This window comes from Anolis sagrei, chromosome X, assembly GCF_037176765.1.
Source record: "Anolis sagrei isolate rAnoSag1 chromosome X, rAnoSag1.mat, whole genome shotgun sequence".
In the NCBI taxonomy this organism is placed as follows: domain Eukaryota; kingdom Metazoa; phylum Chordata; class Lepidosauria; order Squamata; family Dactyloidae; genus Anolis; species Anolis sagrei.
The window spans coordinates 77,088,569-77,109,079 of NC_090034.1; the positions used below are offsets into that span (position 1 = coordinate 77,088,569).

General features: G+C 43.0%; 1 protein-coding gene across 1 annotated transcript; it reads left to right on the forward strand.

Moving 5' to 3' along the window:
• Positions 1-341: 341 nt before the first annotated feature.
• TMEM222 (transmembrane protein 222) lies at positions 342-20,201 on the forward strand. The gene is made up of 6 exons (XM_060784407.2): positions 342-485; positions 5,184-5,268; positions 6,594-6,625; positions 9,002-9,098; positions 12,526-12,656; positions 15,053-20,201. Exons 1-6 carry the CDS (start codon positions 394-396, stop codon positions 15,138-15,140), a joined length of 525 nt encoding a protein of 174 aa, XP_060640390.1. The 5' UTR covers positions 342-393; the 3' UTR covers positions 15,141-20,201.
• The last annotated feature ends 310 nt before the right edge of the window (positions 20,202-20,511 follow it).

A 20,511-nucleotide genomic window follows, 5' to 3' on the forward strand; every position in this document is an offset into this window, starting at 1 on the left:
TCCACATTGCATAGAGCTTGGAACAACTTCAGTCCAGGCATCCATACTCCAAGAAGCCTTTGCCAGCTTGTTCAAAGGTTTGGCATTCTGGGAGTTGGAGGCTCAAAGTGCTGCAAGACCACAGTTTTGGGATGCCTGCTTAGTCAAGTACAATCAATAAATGACAACAAGCAATCCCTGCAGAACAAAAATGCCTTTGGCTTGCAGAGCCCACAGTGGTACAGGAGCCTCCTCAAGGCCCCCAGAGGCCTGCTCCCCAACAGGAGAAGGGAGGGTGCGCGCGCAGCCCAGGCCCCGCCCACCGGCAGCAGCGGGCGCCATCTTACCACGCCTCCTCGCTGGTGTTGTCCCGGAAGCATGGCAACCAGGTGCCGGATGTGACGCCACCCGGCGATGGAGGAAGAGGAGGCTGCGGTGGGGAAGATGAACGCCGAGCGGTGCCGCTTCCCATACTGCGTCGTGTGGACGCCCATCCCCGTCCTCACGTGAGTCTTCGCGGGGGGAAGGGGCTGAGGGAGAGCCGGGCTTCAGCCTTTGTTTCCTTCAGAAGCCGCGCAGGGCCTGTTTTGACGAGAAGGCCTGTCTCACTTGTGAGGCTGAAGGGAAGGGTAACTGAGGGCCATTGCACATAGCCATATAGTCCAGAACAACAAGGCAGATCATCCACAACATCTGCTTTGAACTGGATTATCTGAGTCCATACTGCCATATATCCCATTTCAAAGCAGATAATGTGGGATTTTATTCAGCTGTGTGGAAGGAACCGGATATTTATTTGTATTGTCGATGGCTTTCATGGCTGGAATCACTAGGTTCTTGTAGGTTTTTTCGGGCTATAGGGCCATGTTCTAGAGGCATTTCTGACATTTCGCCTGCATCTATGGCAAGCATCCTCAGAGATAGTGCAAGCATCCTCACCTCACTACCTCGGAGGATGCTTGCCATAGATGCAGGTGAAACGTCAGGAGATACCTCAGAGGATGCTTGCCATAGATGCAGGTGAAACGTCAGGAGATACCTCAGAGGATGCTTGCCATAGATGCAGGTGAAACGTCAGGAGATACCTCAGAGGATGCTTGCCATAGATGCAGGTGAAACGTCAGGAGATACCTCTGAGGATGCTTGCCATAGCTGCAGGTGAAACGTCAGGAGATACCTCTGAGGATGCTTGCCATAGATGCAGGTGAAACGTCAGGAGAAATGCCTCTAGAACATGGCCCTATAGCCCGAAAAAACCTACAAGAACCTATGGATATTTATTTATTTATTTCCTATACTTCTACCCCGCCCTTCTTGTACGAATGTACTATACTCCAGAAGGCAGGAGCAGAATTCAAAATGATCTTGACAGGTTGGAGAGATGATTGGCCAAAACTAACAAAATGAATTTTAATGGGGACAAATGCAAGATACTCCATTTAGGCAGAAAAAAGGAAATGCAAAAATACAGAATGGGGAACGGTGCCTGGCTTGACAGCAGAACATGTGGAAAAGATCTTGGAGTCCTCATGGGGAGGAAGGTGAACATAAGCCAAGAATGTCATGTTGTTGTTATTCATTCGTTCAGTAGTTTCCAACTCTTTGTGACTTCATGGACCAGTCCACACCAGAGCTCCCTGTCACCACCCCCAGCTCCTTCAAGGTCAGTCCAGTCACTTCAAGGACACCATCCATCATCTAGCCCTTGGTCGGCCCCTCTTCCTTGTTCCTTTCATTTTCCCCAGCATCATTGTCTTCTCTAAGCTTTCCTTTCTTCTCATGAAGTGGCTAAAGTACTTTATCTTGGCCTCTACTATCCTTCTCTCCAATGAGCAGTCGGGCTTTATTTCCTGGAGTATACAGTGGTTGGATCTTTGTTTTATACTTCAAGAGAAGAACCAGTTGTTTTTACTTAATGTGAATGTGGAGTCCTGTTTTTTTTTTTATATGTGTGTATTTGTAATATATACATTGAGGCAATTTAGTTATTTTCACATGATCACAACCAGCCACAGTGAAGACATCTGCCCTTGCGCTTTGCTACTCTGCTGCTGAGTATGCATGCCCAGTGTGAAAATCTCACAACGCTAAAACAGTAGATGTGGCTCTTAATGAGACATGCCGCATTATCATGGGATGTCTGTGCCCTATACCACTGGAGAAATTACACTGTTTAGCCAGTATTGCACCACCTGACATCTACTGGGAAGTAGCAACCAATAGTGAAAGGACCAAGGCAGTGATATCTCCAGCTCATCCCCTGTTTGGATATCAGCCAGCACATCAACGACTTAAATCAAGAAATAGTTTTCTAAGATCTACAGAGACACTCGCTGGAACACCTTAGCAAGCGAGAGTCCAAAAGTGGCAGGCTCAAACCCAGAACCTCAACCAATGGCTGATACCAAATGAGAGACTCCCCCCTGGGCACACAGAAAACTGGGCGACTTGGAAGGCGCTGAACAGACTCACTCTGGCACCACGAGATGCAGAGCCAACCTTAAGAAATGGGGCTACAAAGTGGAATCCATGACATGTGAGTGTGGAGAAGAGCAAACTACAGACCACCTGCTGCGATGCAACCTGAGCCCTGCCACATGCACAATGGAGGACCTTCTTATAGCAACACCAGAAGCACTCCAAGTGGCCAGCTACTGGTCAAAGGACATTTAATCAACTACCAAGCTTGCAAACTTCTGCTTTGTTTGTTTGTTGGTTAAAAAGTGCAATGCAACTGTTTGGTCTGCCCCTGACACGATAAATAAATAACAACAATTAATTAAGACACATCCATTAAAATCAGAATCCAAATCCAGTCCGGATCAATTCATTGCCATAAGTTGTGTGATCTTCCACTTGCTCGCTAATAAAACACTTGGTCCCATAACCAGATCTTGATTTTCCTTTTAAAAGACAGGAGGGAATTGGCTAATCTGATATCTCTAAGGAGGGTGTTCCACAAGCGGGGGGCCACTGCTGAGAAGGCCTCATCCCCACCAGTTGCATTTGCAATGGCAGTGGGATCGAGAGCAGGGCCTCCCCAGATGATCTTAAATTTCATGATGGTTCATACCAGGGGATACGTTCGGACAGGTAGTCTGGGCCAGAGCCGTTTAGGGCTTTAAAGGTTAAAACCAGCACTTTGAATTGTGCTCGGAAGCTGATCGGCAACCAGTAGAGCTGGCGTAACAGAAGTACTGAATGACGTTAATAATGAGATGAGCTTATTTCGAGAAAAAATATAACATGATCTTTATTTTCTGTAAGCTCTAAGTTTATTTATTGTGACTGACGCAAATTGAGAATACAGTTATAATGTATAAAAAACACAAAGTCAAAAACTTGGCAATCTGCTAAATGTCTTTTGAGCAGAAGCTGACCATTGTGCATGTGGCAGGGCTCAGGTTAGTAGGTGGTCTGGGGCTTGCTCTTCTCCACACTCGCATGCCGTGGACTCCACTTTGTGGCCCGATTTCTTCAGGTTAGCTCTGCATCTCGTGAAAAGTTTACTGCGCTCTTCAGACACGAAGGGCACTCAGAGCTGCTTACAAAATGTTAATTTGCGCTCAGGCTTACAATCTACGTACATAAGGTAAAAAAAGATGTAGGACATAAGACATGATGAAGCTGTATTTTGCTGGCTGCCTCCCTCCCACTCAGTGGCCTGTGAGATGGCAGGTGTAGGTAGTGAGAGGGACTCCCAGTTTACAGTATAGTATATTGTTGTTATGTACTTAACATTCCTCTTCTGATGGTAACCCTAAGGCAGCCCTATCACATGGTTTGTTTTTTTTTGGCAATATTTGTTCAAAGAGGTTTTGCCTTTTTCTTTCACTGAGGCTGAGAAAGTGGGGCTTGTCAAAAGTCCCCTGATGGGCTTCAATGGTTGAGGAAGGCATTGAACCCAGATATCCAGAGCCTTGATCCAGGAATTCTTAACTAGAGGCCCACAAAGCCCTTTGGGGCCCATGAAAAGATTTCAGGTTGTCCATGAGTGAACTGGTTTTTCATTTGATGCAGCATGACAGTGGATAACTGCCTGCAAAAAGGATGGTAAGGACGTCAGATATGGTTTTATGACCCTGTGGAGGAAACTTCAAGCTTCTAAATGTTTGCCGAAAATTACCCTTTGAACAGATGTTAGGTTATCCTGTAATGAAATTGTGAGACAGTTGGAAAATGTAATTTAGAATGATCCTGAAATCTAATTTAAAGACATTCCAATGTTGAATGTCATAAAACTTTCTGCCGCTACACTGAAAAGGTGTTCATGGATTTCATCTGACAGGATCCGTGAAACAAAAAAGGTTAAGAACCCTTGCCTTAGTCTTAGGCTGGGAATGTCATATGCGGGGCGGGGGGGGGGGGGCGGGGGGTTACATTCACAGCATGTGCTATCTTATTTCTACAGTGTGGACCCCCCCCCCCATCTGATGAATTTGAATTTAGGGTTGCCTCAGTAGTAGTAGTAATAATAATTTTATTTCTTACTCTCCTTATGGCTCGAGGTGGGTTTCAACATAGCTAAAAACACAAAATCATCATAAACATTAAATAAAGTACACCTATTATTAATTTATGACCCTTTTCTACCACCCAGTTGCCTGGATGTGATTCTTACTTGCTGGCCAGTGGTCTGATACTGTGGAACCTTAAATGTAGCTCATTTTCACAGAAATATATGGGCTGTAACCATTCAGATACTTCAGGAAATAAAGCCCGACTGCTCATTGGAGGGAAGGATAGTAGAGGCAGAGATGAAGTACTTTGGCCACATCATGAGAAGAAAGGAAAGCTTAGAGAAGACAATTGTGCTGGGGAAAGTGGAAGGAAAAAGGAAGAGGGACCGACCAAGGGCAAGATGGATGGATGACATCCTTGAAGTGACTGGACTGACCTTGAAGGAGCTGGGGGTGGTGATGGCTGACAGGGAGCTCTGGCGTGGGCTGGTCCATGAGGTCACGAAGAGTTGGGAACAAATGAACGAAGGAACAACAACAAAACAACCATTCAGAACATAGTAAGTTGAATGGAAAATCTCTCCAGGCTACATCTAGTTTTGTGCTTAGATAAGCCCTGCTGTCTTGTCTATTTATTTACCAGCTGCTATTTGGTTCAGTCCATTCCCACATCTTTTTAAAAGCAGCCTTTTGTTTTCAAAATGGAGAGGACAGGATGCCTCAAGTTTTTCATTCTTTTCGCAGATGGCTGTTCCCCATAATCGGTCATATGGGGATATGTACGTCAACTGGAGTAATCCGTGACTTTGCAGGGCCTTACTACGTCTCTGTAAGTTAGAACTTGTTCTTGAAGAATCATAATAGTGGGGAAACTGTATTTTGTGGGTCTGATGCAGCCTGAGAACCTTCCTGAACAGTTTAATTTCATTGCAGTCCAGTTGGCCTCCCGTATCCATGGATTCTGCTATCCATGGCTTAAAAATACCACCCCCATTCTAAAAAGCAAACCTTGTTTTTGCCATTTTATATAAAAGATACATTTTACTGCACAATTGTATATAATGGGACTTTGGTGTCAGCATGGGATCTTATAAGAATGGAGTACTTAGTTGTGTGTGAATCATGAACACATAAACTATGCCCTTGAGATGATCCTCCACTGTTCAGATCTGGAATTCCGTTTCTTGATTCACCCAGTAAGCATCTACATTTGGAGAGAGCTAATGAAGCTTATGCTATTTTTCATGGCATTTTTTTTTGTCGTGTCAGGAGCGACTTGAGAAACTGCAAGTCGCTTCTGGTGTGAGAGAATTGGCCGTCTGCAAGGATGTTGCTCAAGGGACGCCCAGATGATTTGATGTTTTTATCATCCTTGTGGGAGGCTTCTCTCATGTCCCCGCATGAGGAGCTGGAGTTGATAGAGGGAGCTCATCCACCTTTCCCCGGATTTGAACCTGTGACCTGTCGGTCTTCAGTCCTGCCGGCACAGGGGTTTAACCCACTGCGCCACTGGGGGCTCCTTTTTCATGGCATGAGGAACCCCTGTTGTTATGAATCATGAGAAGGGGAGAAAATGCTGAACATCTTGTCAGGGCCATGCTAGGACATGATCCAGCTGTAGGTCTTTGTCTCACCTATACAGGGGCATTAGAACCTCAGAGGGCAGTCCTTGACATATCTATTAAAAACTGGCTGAGATTGTGCCAAATAAGCAGGTAGCCTTAGTTTTGGTTCCTTTTGGTAGGACAAATATGGTATGAAAAGGGTTTTCTAGAACTGCTTGAAACTATTTTCCTAATGTATTCCCACTTACAGTTAAGGTGTAAAACAAGCTGGCGTACTGCAATCCTGTTAGATTAGCCTGTTTCAACCTGATGCCTTGCAGATGTGTTGATTTACAACTCTCACTAAGCAGGCCACCTTGGCTGGTTGGGCTTGGCCTGATACTGGAGACTACCATGTTTAGGAAGGCTGTCTTGACTCCTCCAGATATGAAGACAGTCCTGTTGTGAAGGGAATGAAAAAGGAAAAAATATGGTTATGTATAATTTTTTTGAAATAAAAAATTTAAAAGGTGAAATGATATGAACCACTTCATGTTTGTGGTGCTAACATACTGAATTCTACTTTTTATTTTCATTCTTATTACCCTAGGAAGACAATATGGCTTTTGGGAAGCCTGTGAAGTAAGTATTTCTTATCTTACCTGACTTAAGTGAATTAATTTAATGTATTCATACTTATTTAATTGGATGTTCATTTTTACTGTTCATTTTTAATTTATGGAGCTTGTTTTAATTCATGTGTGAGCCATCTTTGGCCCCATTTATGAGAAAGGAGGGAAATCACTAAAGAAATAACCTGTCCTAATCCATTCATTTGCAAGTAGATTTTCCTGAGGATAAAAGTTTTAACACCTGTATGCAAATATTTAATTTAATAGAGAGAGGGAGTCTATACTTTCTAATGGGTGTGCAAGATTAAATCTCTTTGTAAGGAGCAAACTCATAGCTGTCTGACCTTCCAGTGTAACCACAATATTGTATACTGCTGTGATTGTCTTACGGTTTTGAAGAGAATGTATCACTGTAGAGTCTGACAAAAACTGACAAAATGTTCAAAATTCAGTTCTGTTTTTGGCAAGGAGGGGAGATTCTGTATTTGGACCCCATAGAGGAAGGATGTTTAGTGTGCCTCTTAAAGTTTCACGACCTGCCTTATCATTTTGTTGCTTAAATTTTCTTTCTTTTCATTTGAAAACTGATGCTGCATTAAAATAATTGTGGAGTACATACTATCCCTTTCTTTTCTTTGGAGAAAATTTGAATGGATGGGAAGTTTGAAACCGCAGAGAACTAGACACGGGGAGTGTGTCGCTCCTGATTCTCCTGGACCTTTCAGTGGCTTTCGATACCATCGACCATGGTATCCTTCTGGGTTGGCTTTCCGGAATGGGTTTTGGGGGAACTGTGTTGCAGTGACTCCACTCCTTCCTGGAGGATCGCACCCAGATGTGGATTCTGGGGGACACCTTCTTGGATCCCTGGCCTTTGACCTGTGGGGTCCCACAAGGTTCCATTCTTTCCCCCATGCTTTTTAATATCTACATGAAACAGTTGGGTGAGGTAATCTACAGTTATGGAGTTGGGTTCCATCTCTACATAGATGACACACAACTCTACTACTCCTTTCCACCTCAATCCAAGGAAACTCCCCGGATCCTGGACCAGTATCTGACAGCTGTGATGGACTGGATGAGGGCCAATAAACTTAAGACTTAATCCAGACAAGACAGATCCTCCTGGTCAATCGCGAGGCCAGTTGGGGCAGAGGGTGTCAACCTATGCTCGACGGGGTTACACTCCCCCTGAAGACAGAGGTCTGCAGTCTGGGGGTCCTCCTGGACTCTTCATTGACGTTTGAAGCTCAGGTGTCGGTGGTGGCCAGGAGGGCCTTTGCACAGTTAAAACTTGTGCGCCGGCAGTGACTGTACCTCAAAAAGCCTGACTTGGCCATGGTGGTCCATACCTTAGTTACATCTAGAATGGACTCTATGAGGGGCTGCCTTTGAAGATGGTTCAAAAATTGCAGTTAGTGTAAAGGTCGGCTGCCAGATTACTAACTGGAACTAGCTATAGGGAACATACTATGGCCTTATTAAAGCAGCTACACTGGCTTCCGACAATTTTTTGGGCTCAATTCAAGATGCTATATGCTTTGGGTCCAACCTATCTTCGAGACCGCATCTCTTTCTATGAATCGGTGCAGGCTTTGAGATCAGCAGGGGAGGCCCTTCTCTCAGTACCACCACTGTCTCAAGTGTGGTTGGAGGGAACTAGAGAGAGGGCCTTCTCTGTAGCGACTCCCTGACTCTGGAATACCTTCCCAAAAGAAATTAGATTAGATCCTACCCTTGAATCCTTCCATTCTAGCCTCATAATATGGATTTTTAAAGAGGCCTTTGGCCTCAAGTAGGCTGAAATGGGCCTATATTAGGTTGACACTTTGGCACCTTAGTGGTGTATTGATGGCTGCTAGTTTTAACCATTGATAGGAAGTGTTTTTAAATTGTGAATTTTATTTTATTTGTTGATAGTGGGTATTTATAACTTTTATGTACTGTTGATGTGCCTTTATAGCTCCCACGAGTCCCTTTTTAGGAGATGGAGGTGGGTTATTGTTTATTGCTATTATTGCTATTACTATTATAAGCATTTCTATCCCGTCCTTCTTGCTTCCGAAGAGGGACTTATTATTATTAGTCGATGGACTTTTCAGGAGATGTTTTCCTCGGTAGGCCTCTGTCTCCCTTTTGAGTTCTCAGGTAGAAAATCTTAAGAATTGTGCATCATTCACTTCTGTCTCCATCTGGTCTGTCCTTTTATAAAGGTGTTAAGACTGTAGCTCATCCTCAGCTAGAAAGGCAGTGATGAATGTTGTAATCCAACATTTATGGAAAATGTCATAACATTGTCAGAAAGAGTTGTACTGATTCAGACTACTAGTTCATCCAACTCAGTTTTGTGTACTTATTGTGCTCTTTTTATTTTTTATTTTCTCAGATACTGGAAGCTGGATCCCAGCAAAGTATATACTTGTGGTCCTAATGCCTGGGATACTGCGGTGCATGATGCTTCTGAGGAGTACAAGCACCGTATGGTGAGGTGACTTCACTTAGTTTGGAGGGCATATACACATGTAGCAGTAAAATAAAAAATATTATATGAACGGGGAGAGGGGGATGTAGCAGCACCTTTAAGACTTGTTTTTATTTTAGCATGAGCTTTCATGGATATAAACCCACTTATTCAGATGTAGTACAAAGAGATATTAAAGCCTTGGGTTGTAAAGCATATTTAGACAGTTGTGGGAGATTTAATAGGATTCAAAAGATGCAAATCATGATCCTTGCCCTAAATTTCGAAAGGGTTGCATAGAAGGATGGTCTTATGTCTAGTCAACAGACATGGTGCAAATATCAACTTGCCTGCCAGATAGTCAGAATCAGTAGATAAATCTTCTGTTTCTAATTGTGAAAATCCCACGTTATAGGGAGGGGCATTTGGTCCCTCAGTTAGCCTCCAGCTCTTGTCAGACCTAAGCTATACTCCCATCACTGAAGGATTTGGGGAGTTGCAATCCATCAGTATCTGGAGAGCCACATGAGCACTGTGTCTGACCCTTCTTGTAATCTTTGTAAAAGTAAAACAATGAAATTGTTTGGGAGTGTCAGCCTGTTTTTCTTGATAGAACTCTTTGTTTTTTAACACTGACCACCAATTTTAATAGTTGGAGGTTTTCTTACATGAAAAATGAATACCTGATAAATAAGACATAGGAGATCTTCAAGGGGATTAGTTTAAAACTTTGATTTTATTTGTCTTTATCATTACATGCAAATTGCGTGAGGCAGGTTAATGTAAACATAACTTTGTCAACCTAGCTTTATGGCTGAGCAGTAAGCACAAGAGTTCATTTTAAGGTGTTAATTCTATGCTGATATGCAGTTCTCCTCTTGCAATATTCTGGTTGATTCTTATGAAAGATTATCTTGCAAGTACCGTATATTCCGACATATAAGACGACTGGGCGTATAAGACGACCCCCAACCTTTCCAGTCAAAATATAGAGTTTGGGATATACTCACCGTATAAGACTACCCCTCTTCCAACACATACCAAATAAAAATTTTAAAAGCATCAAATTTTATTTCAATATGGTAATTTTCCTATTACTGTACCTCCTTCTCTGCCTCTCAGATCTTGCACATGCGCACCTGCACCGCTTCACTGCAGTCTTCAGGAGCAAGATCTGAGAGGCAGAGGAGGAGGTATGGTAATAGGATACAAGGGTGGGCCAGACAGGTAAAAGAGGCGTGTTTTTCTGGGCCCAGAGCCACTCTATCTCTTTTTTCAATACCCCGGGCACCCCAGACGCCTGCTGCTTGCTCCGCCCTTCACTTACACCTTCCCAGTGAGGCGCCCCTTCACCTCATCATCGGGACCGCATTAAGTCCATGAATCCTGATGAATGGATTTTCTTCTTCCATGCTTGTACAGCGTCGCCCTGAATGCTTTCATACAGTTGCTGCATATGGCAGGGACATGGCTACTGCCATTTTTGAGCTCCCCCCACAATATGCAACAACCTCAGATTCGCCAATCTGGATTGGAAGTTTCAGCACCCGCTCTATAAGACGACTCCAGGAGTATAAGACTACCCCCGCATATAAGACGGCTCCCATGCATAAGGCTACTCCAGCGTAGAAAACTGACTACTCCTGTGTATAAGACTACTCCTGTGTATAAGACGACTCCTATGTATAAGATGACCCCTGACTTTTGAGAAGATTTTCTTGGGTTAATAAGTAGTCTTATACGCCAGAATATATGGTACTTGCTTTGATCCAGAAGACCCAAATCTAGGATTTCCTATCTACTTGTCATGAATCTTTAGGAATTGTCATCCATGAATCTAACTATTTTGGGGTCTAAAACAAAATCAAATGGGAAGACTGTTAATGAGAATGTCTGGTGTTTTGAATAGCATCAGAAGACCAACAGATTGGAGGTTCGAATCCGGAGAGAGCGTGGATGAGCTCTCTCTGTCAACTCCATCTCCCCAAGCGGGGACATGAGAGAAGCCTCCCACAAGGATGGTAAAACATCAAAACATCCGAGTGTCCCCTGGGCAACATTCTTGCAGACGACCAATTGCTGGTTACAGGAAAATATATTTTCCTATATCGCCTGATTTGGTACAGTGACTAAGTTTTCCAGGATTTTTCTGTCATTTTTGCAGGCAGGAATTGATCAGAAGCTCTATACATAAGCTTGAAACAATTACCAAAATTATAACATAGCAAGAATGAACCTCTAGCTCAGAACTATTATATTGTGCATGTTTCTTGAGGCCTCACTGCTGTTGGCGTCGAGGGTGTTGCCTGTATGCTTCAGCACTCCCACTATATTTTTAAAAGCTGTATTAAGATGTTGACATTCTAAATATAAAGGAAAAACAGTTAAACGGGGTCAGCAAGAATGACAACGCAGCAATGCACTTTATTACGGAAAAAGAATAACAGGTATTGTTATTGATTGAGAAAAAGGTCACTCAGCTGATTTCTGCTACATAACAGGCACTGAGGCAGTACACTACAATAAGCATGTGGGATTATATAATGAAATGGAACAAAACTGTCTGAACAACGTGACTTCCTTAAATATAAAAACTAGTTGCCACTTATTTCTCATATTGATTTTAAAACTATAAAATAAAATATAGAAGAGTCGTAAGTGGGGGAAAAATATTTGGGTGTATCTCATAACAAGGGCCCCCCGGTGGCGCAGTGGGTTAAAGCACTGAGCTGCTGAGCTTGTTGACCAAAAGGTCGCAGGTTCAATTCCAGGGAGCGACGTGAGCTTCCGCTGTCAGCCCTAGCTTCTGCCAACCTAGCAGTTCGAAAACATGCAAATGTGAGTAGATCAATACATACCGCTCCGGCGGGAAGATAACGGCGCTCCATGCAGTCATGCTGGCCACATGACCTTGGAGGTGTCTATGGACAACGCTGGCTCTTTGGCATAGAAATGGAGATGAGCACCACACCCCAGAGTCAGACATGACTGGACTTAATGTCAGGGGACAACCTTTACCTTTTATCTCATAACAACAGAACATAACCAAAATATGCTATATATCTGAGCGAGTGGCATAAATTTTTATACAAGGGATGTGGAATTCTTGTTTGTCGACATGTTGTTGGACATAAATCCTTTAATCCATCACAATTGATGGGGCTAGCTATGGCTGAAGGAAATTGGACTCCAGCATTATCTCAAGGGCCACATGCACCTTTCCTGATTTTGCAGAACAGGGATAATTTCAAACAGATATGCAGAGAGATCAGCCATAGTGTTTAATAATAATAACAACTTTATATCCTGCCACCATCTCCCAAAAGGGACTTGGGCTATAAAAACTTTATTTATAGCCACTCTATCTCCCCAAAGGGACTTGAGATACAAATGTGGTCAGTTAGCGATTTGAGATAGAAATGTACTCAATTTTATACCTTCTCCCTCAGCACAATCTCTGCTGTGACAACTGCCACTCACATGTCGCCTTGGCCTTAAATCTCATGCGATACGACAACAGCACTTCTTGGAACATGGTTAAACTTTGCTTCTTTTCCTTGTTATATGGAAAGTATGTAAGGTGAGTAGAAACACAACTGGTGTGTGTGTGGGGGGTGTGTGTGTGTGTGTGGACTAGAGCTTGTTTCTCCATGACACTTCTCATGGTGTGCAATTTTTCACTGATCATATGCTCCGTATATAGAACTGAAAATGTTTCAGATGTCAACGGCTGATTATGCTTGTTGTATACCTTCCGAGTTGGAAAGTATCTTTTCACCACTATTGTCAACTGCATACTGTTGTGAAGAATGTGTTACCTTAGATAAGGAGTGTCAAGCTCATTTTCATTGAGGGCCAGATTTTGTTCATTTTCATGATTTCCCCCTTTCTGTCGAAATTGTCCACATGCTTATGGATTTCTGGCTACCAGTATTAAAAAACTCTAAAATTATAACAGCAAAACAACACACAAACACAGGGAAACTCCAGAGAGGAAACAATCAGAGACAGCTAATCACCTCTCAACAAAAGATTTCCCCAGACACTAACAAGCCACACCAAAAAACTGCCAGGCCATCAAATGCTAATCAAGGTGGCCAGATGAAACATTCACACCTAGCTTCAAGAGACAAGAGTTCTTTGTCCCACCCTGTACATTTCACAGATATATAAACCCAATATTCCTAGTTCCAACAGACCTCACAACCTCTGAGGATGCTTGCCATAGATGCAGGCGAAACGTCAGGAGAGAATGCCTCTAGAACATGACCATATAGCCCAAAAAGCCTACAACAACCCAGTGATTCCAGCCATGAAAGCCTTCGACAATACAATTCACCATTCTACTTATTTTTTGAATTATTTTATGGAAGAATATGAAGACTTGGCTATTCCGATGTGCCTTTCCGGAATAGGATAATCTCCAGCACTATGTCCCAGTAGCACTTTATTAGAGTTAAGACTCTGCACATTGCACTTGCCAGGAAATCCAAATACCACCTGCCACACCCAGCACTTTTTAACTTGTACCCACCACTGGCCCGGCCCTGGTTTTACTGCGTAATTGATGTATTGTTTTTTTATTGCTTATGTTTTATTTTGCTTTAATTGTACTGTTATTGTTTTGCTGTTGTTGTGTTGAGGCCTTGGCCTTTGTAAGCCGCATCGAGTCCTTGAGGAGATGCTAGCGGGGTACAAATAAAGTTTAATAATAATAATAATTTTAACCATAACATTTTTTAAAATAAGACCAACCGCAAGAGAGGGTTCTGGGAGCTGTAGTCGCTGGTTGTATCCATTCTCAGCCAATCAGAGCATGGACACCATCAGGCTTTTTATTAGCCAAGAAACAGAAAGAGAGAAAAACTTCAATTCCCACCATGTTCCAAGAGGAACTTTTCAGTGGCCACCCTATGCACGTAATGCTGGGAAAGTGAGTCCCCAGGGCCATCTCTGGAGGAGGAGGGAACTCTCCAAGAACAAATGGACGGAGGCTGCTTCTGCCAGGGAGAGAAAATGAGATGACCTGGCAGATCCCTGCCTCAGGTATATTGTGGACTTAACTCTTTCCTCTCCAGAAAAAAAGAAATCCGGCTCTCTGAATCCGTTTTGCAGGACTTTATCTCTCCCTCCTCCCCATTCTGTTTTCAGATATCATACAAAACAGCCCACCGAAAACAGCCCACCGAAAACTACAGTATTTATTTATTTATTTATTTGGGGTTCTTGTACCCCGCCCTTCTCACACCGAAGGGGACCCAGGGCGGCTTACAACATCAAGGCACACTTAGGTGCCTGCCACACAAACAATCATCACAAAAGTACAACAATTCAAAGTACCCACAATTCAAGCCATTATCTCAATAAAATCTATAAAATCGATAAAAACAATAAGAACAATACAAACCTAATTATTTCTCCTACCTATCAGTGTGCACTAACTCAAAGATCTGTTTTTGATTCCACTTCGACAATCCTGCTGATCTTACACATCTGATTGTCTTATTTAGTTGTCTTATTTAATTGCCTGGTTGCCCAAAGGCCTGGTTCCACAACCATGTCTTCACCCTCCTCCTGAAGGAGAGGAGGGATGGTGATGTTCTGATTTCCCCCGGGAGTGAGTTCCACAGGTGAGGGGCCACCACTGAGAAGGCCCTGCTTCTCGTCCCCACCAGCCTCACTTGTGACAGTGGTGGGGTCGAGAGCAGGGCCTCCTACTAGGTCCAAGCCTACTGTAGGCAGCGCATTTCCTATGCTGCATCATTAATCCAGACTAGAGTTCCCTCCATGTCCAAAGCCAAATGGGCGAACAGTAATGCTTCTCGCTCCTCCTTTTATATGGTGGATGGCATGTAGAAATGGACAGTGCAGCAGCTTCTCATTTCAGGCCACAGACATGTGATGAAAGAAAGACAAGTATGTGAGAGCGCCTCTCCTAAAACGTTTTCTTATTCTTTTTTCTACACTCTCTTACAGCATAGGAGGCTTTGTGAAGACCTGGCTTCCGTTCATCCTCTTTTTGGGAATTATCATAATAGTCAGCCTGACTCTTCACTTACGATGATGGATGACACCAGCCTTTCCATCCCTTTTTAAAGTGTCAAAAATGGTGGCTTTTTCATGGGAGAAGCGCCTAGAGCTTGGGAGCCCTTGTGAAAGATATCTACCTGTTCGTCCGAATATCCATTGCCCCTTGATCCTGTGGGACATTTCCTTTCTTCCATAGTTCTTCCCTTTGAATGTCCAAGAAGGAGGAGGGGGAAACTCTTGCACTTTCCTTTTGCTGAAGCGCCCTCATGACTGAAGTAGAAATACACTATAAAGACCTGGGGTTTGCTGGATGTGCAAGGGCTTTGTTCTCCTGTGGTACTTACTGGAGTTGGTTGTGAGGTTCCCTAATCTCTCAGGGAAGGGTTCTTGATTGCCATTGTGAGTGGGTGGGTTGGATACGGTCTTGCGTTGGCTTGCACTTTTTCTAAGAAGTGGAAAATGGCAACTTTCTTGGGTGCAGCACTTTCCCAAAAATTGGGTACCTCTATTATGGTAGCCTTTACATTCATGAATGACCTCATTATACTTGGCAGAGTTGGCATTGCGCCCAATATGGGACTCATTTTATTGCTTATCCTTCAGTGCTCTAATTGGTTCATGCTGTTGTATTGCCTTTTTTGTTGCATAGGTTTTAAATATATATCTTATAAAATATATATTATCATTTCTCTAGGATCAGCTGGATTTTCTTAATTCTCCCCCTTTCTTCAGCTGAAATTGCCATAGGTCCAGGCTTTCTGACAGCTGCCATTGAGACAACTGTGCTCTGTAAAGATAATAAAGACCCCTGTATAGATAACATAATTCTCAAAATTCTCCTGTGTGAAGGAGTGAGAGAGACTAACTTCTTAATTAAACTATCTGGCTTTTAAAACACAGCATTATGCTACATTGTGCCTTGGAAGACTCTAGAACAGTGGTTCTCAACCTGTGAGTCCCCAGATGTTTTGGCCTTCAACTCCCAGAAATCCTAACAGCTGTTAAACTGGCTGGGATTTCTGGGAGTTGTAGGCCAAAACACCTGGGGACCCATAGGCTGAGAACCACTGCTCTAGAAGCAACATCTGATTTCTCTCACCCAGGTAACTGATGCTAGAATCTCTCCGATGAGTATGAAGTTCTATAAAAAGGTAACTGGTTCTAGATCAGTGGCTCTCAACCTGCCTAATGCTGCAACCCCTTAATACAGTTCCTCATATTGTGGAAATTATTTTCGTTGCTACTTCATAACTGTAATTTTGCTACTGTTATGAATCGTAATGTAAATATCTGATATGCAGGATGTATTTTCATTCACTGGACCAAACTTGGCACAAACACCCGATATGCCCAAATTTGAATAGTGGTGGGGTTTGGGGTTGATTTTGTCATTTGGGAGTTGTAGTTGCTGGGATTTATAGTTTACCTACAATCAAAGAGCATTCTCAACTTCAACGATGGAAGTGAACCAAACTTTGCACACAGAACTCCCATGAGCAACAGGAAATATTGGAAGGGTTTGTTGGGCATTGACCTTGGGTTTTGGAGTTGTAGTTCACCTACATCCAGAGAGCACTGTGGACTCCAACAATGATGGATCTGGACCAAACTTGGCACAAATACTCAATATGCTCAAATGTGAATGTTGGTGGATTTTTGGGAAAATAGACCTTGACATTTGGGATTTGTCTTTGCAGGCATTTATAATTCATCTACAATCAAAGAGCATTCTGAACCCCACCAATGATAGAATTGGGGCGAAACTTCTCACACAGAACCCCCATGACCAATGGAAAATACTGTCTTTTCTGGTGGTCTTTGGCAACCCATCTGACACCCCCCTTGCAACCCTCCCAGGTGTCCCGGCCCCAAGGTTGAGAAACGCTGGTCTAGGTGCACATTGTTCTATTCTGCGTCATTTAGAAGCAGTAAATAATTGTCTTCCATTAGTCTTCCACCTCTAAACTTATATAATTGTGGCCTGTGATTTTGACCATACAAAGGGAAGTCCCTCTCATTCCCTTCTTGTTAACATTAACGTTTAGACTGGTCTGTCCTCTCACTTCCACTGTTTTTCTCATGTTAATCTTTGTCCCTTCTGTCCTCTTTAGTGTGTATGCACACACAGGAGAACTAAGTGCTTTGTGGTGTGCTAAGGAGATGCAATGTCACCAGTGTTGCTATAGCCCATACTTGTGGTGCAGCAGGTCCTCTTGGTGTCTTGACCACATTCAGTCATTTGGAGCTGTAGGAAGCCAATAAATAAGCTCTTGGCTGATTAGAAGTCAAAGGTCTTACATCAAAGTGAATGGCGTACAATGTGTCATCAATTGATCCACAGGCTGCCACACTCCCTCCCCTAAATAGAGCTTCTGGTTCTTATAGAAATAATAGGTGGAGGTCAGTGAGCTGAGAAACCATCCCCCAGCCCTGCTCCTTGATCCTTTTCTCTGTTCTTCCTCTTGTACTGTGACTTGCCAAAAAGAGCTCCAGGATGGCCAGACACATCTCAGACCTAGTGATCAACGCCAGTTTTTTTTCCTACTGTAGCAATAGTTTCAACTTGTGTTTGAGTCAATTAAAAAGTGCTTTCCTCACATTTTGCAATTGTACAAGTGTTGCCAAATCTCAAAGCTGGCGGCAGGAGCAAGAGGAGCAAAGATTTTGGAAACACCTCCTCCTTTCCCCCGACTTGGATTCTTATATTATGTGTTTTAGATTCCATGTAGAACATATTGTCTTGGTTTTTCTTTATCTTGTGTCTTGGTTTTTCTTTATTGTAATTGTTGTTTGAGCTTGGCCTCATGTAAGCTGCTCCGAGTCCCCATCGGGGAGATGGTGGCTGGGTATAAATAAAGTTTATTATTATTATTATATTGCTTAGCAATAAATAGACAACATCAAACCATGTGGGGGAATACATGTGATATACCAACAGGTGTCATGCTCATGCCTATTCAAAGGCTAAGGCTGCAGGTGAACAGGAAATCTTAGGTTGTTTACACTGAAATTTAAATCTGGATCTAGAGATTTTGCAAGTTGTCAAGACTGGCAAAGATGAATATAAGAGTCTGGTTAAAACAACAGTATTTTTGCCATACACTACAAAATATTGTACTTAAGCATTTTTGACTGGCTTTAGCCTTTGTGACAAAGCAGTTGTGCAGCTCCTTCATTGGGTCCCAGTTTGCAACCCTGATTATGATTACTTGTTGGTGCAGTGAGGTGGTATAATGTCTAAAAGTGACCTGGCAGGGCCATAGGGCAGTGTAGACAGATCAGAGCAGATAGCAAAAGAATGGACCCAGAGATGTTTTTAATTGTGAGTCCAAATGTATCAAATCCATACAACTGCCAGATGAACTACACTTCTGTTTCAGCACCTTCACAGTGACTACTTACCTTCAAACAGTGATGCTGTACTTGAATGCCGCCTCTTCCAAGCTGCCTTGCGAGTCCCAGTTCCTGTTTGGGAAGCACTCTGGCAGAGGGATTTTGAAAGTCTGGGAGCTGATCAGTGCATGTAGTGCAATGTATTTCTTCTGCATGCATGTGCACATAACCATTGTCTGCACTTTGGGTTGTTGTAGGTTTTTTTGGGCTATATGGCCATGTTCTAGAGGCATTCTCTCCTGACGTTTCGCCTGCATCTATGGCAAGCATCCTCAGATGTAGTGAGGTCTGTTGGAAACTAGAAAAATTGGGTTTATATATCTCTGGAATGGTGTTTAGGGTGGGAGAAAGAACTCTTGTCTGTTTGAGGTAGGTGTGAATGTAGCAATTGGCCACCTTGATTAGCATTTCATGGCCTAGCAGTTTTCAAGGTCTGGCTTCTTACTGCCTGGGTGAATCCTTTGTTGGTAGGTGATTAGCTGGCCCTGATTGTTTCTTGTGTGGAATTCTCCTGTTTTTGAGTGTTGTTCTTTATTTACTGTCCAGATTTTGGAGTTTTTTAAATTCTGGTAGTCAGATTTTGTTCATTTTCATGGTTTCTTCCTTTCTGTTGAAATTGTCCACATGCTTGCTACATTCACATCTACCTCAAACAGATAAGAGTTCTTTCTCATACCTGGACATTCCACAGATAGATAGATAGATAATTTATTTTTTTACTACGCTTCTATACTGCCATTCTCAGCCCGTGGGTGACTCATGGTTTACAAAATGGCACAATTCGATGGCCACAACAGTACAAAAATAGTTTAAACATTAAAAACATTTAACGCAGATTTAAAAAATTCATTACAATTAACATCAATAAACAACCCCCCCCCCCCATAATTCCTCCGCATTTCATTAATCAGTCATTGTCCAGTCATGTTGTCCAACCGTTCCGAGATCAGAGTTTCATAGCTACACTGCGTTTGGGAAAGCCTGCTCATATAGCCAAGTTTTAACTTTTTTGCGAAATGTTAAGAGGGTGGGGGCTGATCTAATGTCCCTGGGGAGGGCATTCCACAACCGAGGGGCCACCGGTAAATAGATACACACACACACATACACCCCATTTTCCTAGATTCCAACAGACCTCACAACCTCTGAGGATGCCTGCCATAGATGCAAGCAAAACGTCAGGAGAGAATGCTTCTGGAGCATGGCTATACAGCACAGAAAACACAACAACCCAGCAATTCCGGTCATGATAGCCTTCGACAATACACTGCAGTTTCTCAGCAAAACCGTTCTGATTGTGCAGATGCAACGAGTATCTGTGTGATGTCATAGTATACTGTAATCTGCACAGATTTCACATTCATATTGGCATCTGAGTACAAATTTGAGACCCAAAGTACTTCTCAAAGATGTGGTCATTGATCTTCCTGAGGCATTTTAATTTTGTTTTGTTTCTTTTTTTAACATTGTAGGCTTCTCTGTTTTCCTTTTGTTTGAACCTCTTCTCTGTGTTTCTACAGTATCGCTGCACTGTGTTCCCACTTGGGGTTCTCTCTCCCCTTTGACTAGTGATTAGCTAGATGGGCCTCTATCCTTTGAGTAGGTTCTCAAAGGGGTGCTGGATTCCTTTGTACGCACTGAATTCAGCTGCTCTGATTTCATAATCCCAGTGGTGAAAAATAAATGCATTTCTGTGAACGTCTCCAAGGAGCTCGCAGCTTCATTGATCTCTCTGTCTCTTTTCTTTCTTCCCTGCAGCAGTCAGGAAGGAGAGGGGTGTGTATTCGCAGGCTGGAAAGCTCTCTGAAAGTGGTCTAATAATGGGACGAACAAACGTTAGGCTTGCTGGATATAATTTGCTTACAGACACATGTCCAGTGGTTCTTCAGGTAGTTCATGTCTGTGGTGGGGATGTTGGTTTGAATTCCATGTACTGTACACACAAAACCTTTAAAAGAACCTGGGTCCACTTATCCACAGATGAATGTGTATTGTACCTAAACTTTTACTTC

Excerpts from the sequence above, each read along its gene's own strand:
- TMEM222 (XM_060784407.2), top strand. The coding sequence starts at position 394 with ATGGAGGAAGAGGAGGCTGCGGTGGGGAAGATGAACGCCGAGCGGTGC. Across the intron at positions 486-5,183 it reads ACGCCCATCCCCGTCCTCAC|ATGGCTGTTCCCCATAATCG; the intron begins GTGAGTCTTCGC and ends TTCTTTTCGCAG. Across the intron at positions 9,099-12,525 it reads AGGAGTACAAGCACCGTATG|CACAATCTCTGCTGTGACAA; the intron begins GTGAGGTGACTT and ends CTTCTCCCTCAG.